Consider the following 7421-nt stretch of genomic DNA (forward strand, 5'->3'; position numbering starts at 1 on the left):
GGGCCAGGCAGGCGCAGGGATGCTCGCTGGGTCAGCACAGGAGCTGCCTGCACCTTTGTGCAGCGCTGCGAGGCTGAGGGCTCCCTGGGGCTGGCTGCAGCGTGCGCATGGGCTGCACAGAAGTAAGGCAGACTCCAGGTCTGAGGGAGAATTTTAGGGTTTCTCTTCTGTTTGCAGTTACCCCTGAACTTCAGGAAAGGCTTGATTCAGACTGAGGTAACCGGGTTAAGTTCGGGGCTAGATCTGATCAATACCTCCCTCGTGGAAATAGCCCAGGCTTGGAGAAGATCTTGGTTGAGAGCCAAGATTGATTTTAACCCCTCTTCTTCCTTCCCTTGTTACCTCGTGTTTGCTAGAATGATTTTAGAGCAAGTTAAGAGGCCTCTCTCTCCTTGCCATAGCCTAAACGTACCCACTGAGGAAAGGTACCAGTGGTCTGTACAGGTCTTTGTTAGGGCTTTGCAAAACTAGGGCTGATAGAAGGCAGGATCAGAGCCGGTGGTTTCACTCCCAAAGGCTCAGCCCGTTGCCTGGGGCATGTTGTTTTGCTCTGGAAAAGCATGTGCTTTAGTGTGTTACCTTGAATGATGATGCGGCCCTGGTAGGTGTCTCTCCCTTTGATGTTTTCAGCCTCACACTCGTAAGTGCCTTCATCCTCAAAGCCAACATCCTGGATCTGCAAGAGGGGCTCGCTGCCGATCCACTTGGAGGCCTGGGAGCCGTCCAGCTTCCTCCACTTTATCCGAGGAACAGGGCTATGGAGAAGTGAACGTGGTGACGGGCAGCTCTTGCTGCAGTGCAGCACGCTCGGTCCCCACGTGGCCACCCAGGTCCCATCCCAGCTGGGCCTTGGCCAGCAGGACAGATGGCTTTAGCCAGTTCCCCCTCCTGTTCCCCCTCCGTGTCTGGTCTCCAGCAGCCCCGTTGAGGAGAGGGGTTGTTGAAGTTGCGGGGTTTGCCAGACCCTCCCCTTCCCGAGCAGGACAGACGCCGCACTCACTTTCCAAAGGCAAAACACTCCAGTGTCACCATCTGCCCAGCCAGGGCGTAGGTGTCCGCAGGAAACCTGGCTTTGATGCTGGGAGCGTACTGCCGGGCATCTGCGGGGGGAAGCACCGGTGGGGAGGTCAGCAGCACTGCAAACCAGCCCGTGTGAGCTCTTAAAGGGCAGAGGTACTCCTAAGTTCTGCTGCTTTCCAAAGCCTTTGTGTGGCTGGAGAAGGCAACAGAGGCTGAGTTTCCTTTTCTTTTCGAAACAGCTCTTGCTAAAGACTCTCAAAATCTCTTTACAACATCTCATAGAGTCCCAGCCTGGTTTGGGTTGAAGGGACCCTGCCACAGGCAGGGACACCTTCCACTAGAGCAGGCTGCTTCAAGCTCCATCCAGCCTGGCCTCAGGGCTATTTCTCCTTCATTTCCTACCTGTTTACTCCCTTTGCCCTGCCCAAGAAGTCTCTTTAGCTGCTCCTCTGCAAGGTCACCAAAGGTAGAGGAGTTTCAGGGATCTGTGAGCCTTGTGCCATGTCTCTTACAGACAGAAACCCCACCGATGGGGTTGTAGGCACACAGACAGTGGGACCTGGAGAGAGCTGCTTCCCTCAGGCAGCTAATACATCCGTAAGCTCCTCAACTCCCCTGAGAGGCTGTTGTTGCCCTGCGGAGCGTTTTCCCAGTCCCTTTAGGACAATACAAGAGCACTGACCCTCCGCGGCGAGGCTGAGGCGGGAGAACTTGCTGAACACACTCTTGGTGATGAAGTCGATGTGGCTGGTGGCAAAGCAGGAATAGTTCCCCAGGTCCGAAGCCTCCGTCTTGGCAATGTAAAGGTTTCCTGTGGTCTGAGAGACAAAACGTCTTCCATCGGCTGGGGGGGAATGAAATTGGGGAACTCATTCAGGAGCCATCGATAGGATAAGCCTGTGGGGAAAAGGAGCAAAGTGCACAAGTGGCCTGTGTCCTCTTGGGAGGGACTAAACCCAGCCTGCTCTCTTCTTAGCCCACGCTGGTCCTTGGATGGCACTTGTTTTCTCCATGGGATAAGTCCTACCTCTGATTTGTTGCTTTACAGAGCCTGAATTGAACCCAGATTCGCTTCCCGAGAATTCCCAAGGCAAAGCACAGTGTGCTTCACCTGGATGGGCATCCCCTGCTCCCGTGTCTCACCAGCAGCAGTGCTGCAGGCGCTGCTTACCTGGGTAGTGGGGAGGGGGGCTGCAGGCGAACATCACTCCCCAGCCTTCCGTGATCTTCACTGGGTCTCGTTCCTCTGCAGAGAATTCCTGCAAAACTAAACATGGAAAGTTAAAGCTGGCCGGGGTGAAGGGAGCAGCCCGAGCAATGGCTGCGTTTGATCCCCGCTCCACGGGCTGCGCTGCTCAGTGCTTGTACAGCGGGAGATCCAGAGCTACTACTGACTTTCTCCACAGTGCACCCACTTTCTAGTGCACCTCCATGGTACTGGGAAGAGCCCAGGGCTGATGTTGGGTATAGTGCATAGAAGAGCTTCTCTCCAACCTTCGTTAACGCGAGCAGGGGGCTCAGCGTACCCCCAGTTTATGTGGCTACAGTTCATTTACCTTGTGGAGACAAACTTACAGCCAAAGCGGAGGGAGGCTTCCCTGCTCACCACCGTGCCCCTGGAGTTAGATGCCACGCACTGGTAGGAGCCAGCATCCTTGGCTTTCACTGGGTTGCTTATCACCAGGTCACCTGCAACCAGCCGGTAACGGGAATCTGGCTCCATCTTTATCTCTGTGCCATTCATCTTCCACCTGCCAAGAGGAATGTGAAGAGTGAGAGCGGTATGAACCATGGAATCACGGAATGGTTTGGGTTGGAATCTCCCCTCTGGCAGGTTAAAGCCATTCCCCCTTGTCCTGTCCCTACAGGCCCTTGTCCAAAATCCTCATTTCAGCTCTTGAGGTGGCTGGTGCAGGCTGTGCTTGTTTGCTGGGATCTGGGTTAGGTTGAGCCCATGCCCCGGGAGGGATGGTGCATCCCGTGTGGATGAGGAGGCTGGCTCCCATGTTAGTGGTTTTCCATGATGGTTGTGCCCCAGTCCTGGCGCCAGGAGGTCTCACCTGTAGGTCGCAGGGGGACTGGCTCTGGCTCGGCAGGACAGGGTGACCTTCTCTTCTGCTGAGCCCTCGGGGAAGAGGGTGTGCGCTGGCTGCTCTTCAAACACCGGCCCGTAGTTCCTTGTGCTGCTCTGTGCTTGGCACCACACTGCAGGAGGGAAGAGAAGCTCAGCCCCATTTAGCTGTTCCTAAACTTGGCATTCTCAGTCCTGTAGCGTGTCCCTGCCAGCGCCAGAACCAAAGAAGAGCAACATGAAAATCACAACCCATATGTCAGCCCAGCCCCAGCCATGGCTCTGGGCAGATAACGTGCCTTTCCCACTGAGCAGCTCACACCATCTCTGCTGTGACAGAGGGACCAGATGGGCCTGAAGACGTGCAGATGAAGGAGATCTGACATGTGCCTCTTGCAAACCATGCACAGAGACTGGAGCCCGGAGCCCCTGGATGCCCCCTTGTCCCTGCAGTGAGGACATGCTGCTTCCCCTCTGTCTGTACAAACTTTGGCTGGTTGGTTCCTGTGAAATCCTCTCCAGGACACTGCCTCCCTGCAGATCCCCCCCATCCCTGTGTCTGCAGCATCATCAGCTCTCGACAACTCAAACCTGCTGCTTGCTGGGGTGCAAACCAGCGCTGCTGGAAGCAGTTCTGCTGTTCAACTAATGGGATGAGCTTGAAGCTTCCTTTGTGGTGTTCAGGCATGGGTTTGGTTCTGGGTATGGCTCAGGCATAGGCACAAGAGGAACATAAGAACCTGCCTTCTCCTGCACTGTGTCACCTTTGGCGCGGTGACGATGTTTCACTGGGAGCAGCTATCCACAGCGTGTGACTGTGCATCTCAGACGTGTGACAAGTGCTGGCAGACCCCTTCCACACAGGCTGTCTGGAAACGGGTGTGCAGATAAGGAAGAACAAAGCAGAAGCTGCCTGGAAATCCCTCACTGCAGGAGCAGCTACTGGGATAATGACCACCGGGAAGTCTGCTCCCTCCCTGGCTCCCTGTCCCTTAGCAGGGACAGGGCCACCTCAAGGCAGTGAGCTTCCAGCACGGTCCCCCTCTGCCTCTGGAGTGAGCAGCTTAGTGAGCTCCAGGAGCCTTCCATGCTTTGTATTTGAATTAATAACTGGCTTCAAACTGCCATGCCAACCAGCAATCTGCCTCCTTCCCACAGCACACAGCATGGTCACTGGTTAAATTAAGTGACTCCAGTCAGTGTGATGTTTTATGCAAGAGCAACTTGCAGCAGGGAACGGCCAGCTCAGTTCTGCTGGGCTCGGGGGAAGCAGCCCTTTACCTGTAGCTCCTGGGGTTCAGCTCATGTTCCGGCTGCTCTTGCATGTGGAGATGAGGGTGGGATGGGAGCTAATTGGCTCCATGGGTATGGAGCAGCTGCTCCTTGTGTCCGAGCATCAGGCAATTACCAGGCCCTTGGTGTCAGGGATGTGCTGCTGCTGCTGCAAGGGAGCTGCATCAGGCAGGGACCTGACGGTGCCACTGTCACACAGGGGACAGTGACTGTAGCCTGTGTCTGATGCTTTGGGAGAAGAGAAAAGCAGCATCTTCAGTGCCATATTCCCTCCAAATCCATGTGGGTGCCACTTCCTTCTAGACCAGTTCCATTCACAAAGAAGTGTGTGTAAGCTGGAAATCTCCTCTCAGCAATGGTTGTGCAGAGCAAGTCTCCAGGAAATAACTCTGCTGACCAGCAGGTAAAGTAATCATGAGTTAATAGAGAATTAATAAGAAAGGAGGGTGTTAATTGTGTTCTGATAGATGGTAATGAACGGATTAAGGCTGAAATGCTTTTCATTTTGAGATTCATAGTGTATGGGAAATAATTCCCGTGTCTTTAACAATTACAATATGTATTATTAACACTCACATGCTGCTTCTAATGGGATGCTCTTTCCCAGTCCAGCCACATTACATTAACCGTCCCCTCTGACTCCACCCAGCATCTGCACCCCATTGTTGCCCGCTGCTGTCACCTTCTCTCTGCCAAGGTTATGGACTACAACTGTCAGGCATTGATTTTCTCTAATGTAATCAATGCCAGGAGTTTGGGTGAGGTTTTATCTGCAGTTCCAAGGTGTCTGCTCGGTGGCGAGGGTGAAACGCCCGGATTTCACTCATTAAGCAGAACACCAGTTAAAGTCATCATGCAACAGATACAAGATGAGGATATGGTTGGAACTAGGACCTGACAGCAAAGCAGAGGCGTAAATCTCAGTTCCTCTGAGGCTGACAACTGTCATTCGTAATGTTAGCAAAACCTTGGGCTCTGTCATCTGGACAGTGGGCAGAAGACAAACACAAACTAAAGGTCTTTAAACCTGCAAGCTGAATCTGCAGGAAGCAGAGTGACCTTGCCTTATGCGGCTCATCTTTGTGTGTTAAAATCCAGCTAAGAGAGCAGAAAGGATGGTAAAGGCGCTGCTGCGCCTCTCTAGAACAGCTTTGGTTACTAGGGAAAGTAAATGTTAACAGCAGAATAAATAGTAGGTGAAAGTGGAAACTGAAGGTTGGAAAACCGGGCTGAAGACTTCACATAGCACTCGAGGAGTGAGTTGTGTGCTGGCTGGGAGAGGGAAGTCCTGTATCCTGAAAGGACAGCGCAGTTTCTGGGTGACTGAGCGATATTATTAGGATGTGGAATATGCTGGAAGCCAGACCTGGAAAGGCCGCGTGTCCAGGAGACTGTTTTCCCTTTGTGCTGAGCTTTGGAGAGTGGGAAGTGCTGAATGTCTGAGCTGAATGTTGTCCAAGGCGTGTTCCAGTTCCGGAGGGCAGCAGCAGCCCTTTGCAGGCGCGCAGGGAGCTCCGGAGCACTGACCGCAGCCTGGAGCCCTGGCACACGAGGGAGCTGGGCAATTAATTGCTGGTGTAGGAAAGCTGAACACAGACACATGTGCCCCAAATCAAAGTTGTTCTTTTTAAAGTGCAGCTCTCGGAGGAGCAGGGGGTTATTTTTAACGAGACTCTTTCTGGGGAACAAAGGGACAGGCTGTGCCTGGCCTTGGATTTCAAGATTTTCCAGGGCTTTTACTGGAATGGGGGGGTTCAGCCATTCCTGGCAGCCTCGTTCATGAGAGACTCATCTCTCTGCACTGCGTGAGCTTTAAACCTTTACATACTGCTGGGAAGTCACCCCAGGGAGGGAGGTGTTGCCAATCCAGCTTCCCAGCTTCCCACTCCAGAGGGTCTCCATCCGCTCTGGAGTGGTTCCTTGAGCCTTATCTGTAGCTGGTCCCTCAATCCTGTTCCCGGTGAGGATTTCTCTGTGTCCCAGCTGGCTCCTGAGATCCATTCCATCATCAGCCAAAGGTTGAGATAAACCAACCCTCATGGGCTTTCCACTGAGTCATTTTCTGGGGGCTCAGCTTGGACGGGGAGCAAGTGGCACAAACTCAGCTGGTTAATGGGAGGACCCGACTCCATCCTCCTGCCTCGACCAGATTTGGGTCACACCAATTGCCAAACAGGCTAATTGCATCCCAATGTAGGGCAGCCACCCCTCCCTCTGCCTCCTCGGGGACCCAGAGAACATTAAAAGGTAATTAGATATTTATAAGGACAGGCGAGCAGTCTCTGCCCAGGATGATGAATTACCTTGAAGACATTATCTTAGTCTCAGTGGTCTGAAATGAAACATCTCCCTGCTGAAAAGGGACCTTCCGAATGCAGCCTGAGACTCCCCGAGATGCAGAAGTGGTCCCTGATGAACAGGGGAATCTTTGCAGCCAGGGAATGGCCAAAAAGGCATCCTTAGGAAAGAAGCAGGAGGCAAAGTGGCTTTGCCACGAGTGAGTCCTGCTGGCAGGAGGACATTCCTCCTTGTCCCAAGGCGAGCACTGCGGAGGCTGCAAGGGACACTGCTCCTACCCAGGCATTGCCTGAGGGTCTGCGTCTCTTGCACTCCACCTAAATTTGAACTGAGAAAGGAGGAGACTTGTGTCTCAATCCCTGCCCTTTTCCTTGAGCGGAACAAAGGGAAGTTGAGCAAAGCTGCATAAACCACCGGAGAATTGGGCTTGAGCATCACCGAGCACAGACAAGTGCATCCCGGGCGAGCAATGCAGCATGACTATTGATGCCCCAGGTCACTCTGCTTGGCATCTCCAGCTTCTCCCGTGGAAACCCCCGGGATGGGACAGGGATGTGGGGGGCTGCGCTTACCCAGGAAGGTGATGGCAGCGAGGGATGTGCAGACAAATCCAGCGGCGCTTCCCATCCTGCGCCTCCAGCCGGGTTAGGGCTGAGCCTCGGTGCGTGCGTGGGGACGGCGGCCCTGAGGGAGACACGGCCACAGGAGTTAGACTCATAGAACCATGGAATGGTTTGGG

The 7421-nt window shown here is 53.8% G+C and overlaps 1 protein-coding gene across 1 annotated transcript; it reads right to left on the reverse strand.

Moving 5' to 3' along the window:
* Positions 1-579: 579 nt before the first annotated feature.
* On the reverse strand, positions 580-7310 carry LOC104413316 (contactin-2-like; the record flags this gene model as incomplete). The annotated part of the gene is made up of 7 exons (XM_010024267.1): positions 7255-7310; positions 3081-3225; positions 2596-2771; positions 2192-2287; positions 1699-1917; positions 1001-1100; positions 580-755 (listed from the first exon to the last, which is right to left on the reverse strand). Coding segments are annotated over exons 1-7 (967 nt in total), but the record flags the coding sequence as incomplete, so codon positions are not given.
* Between the last annotated feature and the right edge of the window lie 111 nt (positions 7311-7421).

This window comes from Nestor notabilis, unplaced genomic scaffold (genome assembly GCF_000696875.1).
Source record: "Nestor notabilis isolate BGI_N333 unplaced genomic scaffold, ASM69687v1 scaffold32121, whole genome shotgun sequence".
Lineage (NCBI taxonomy): Eukaryota > Metazoa > Chordata > Aves > Psittaciformes > Psittacidae > Nestor > Nestor notabilis.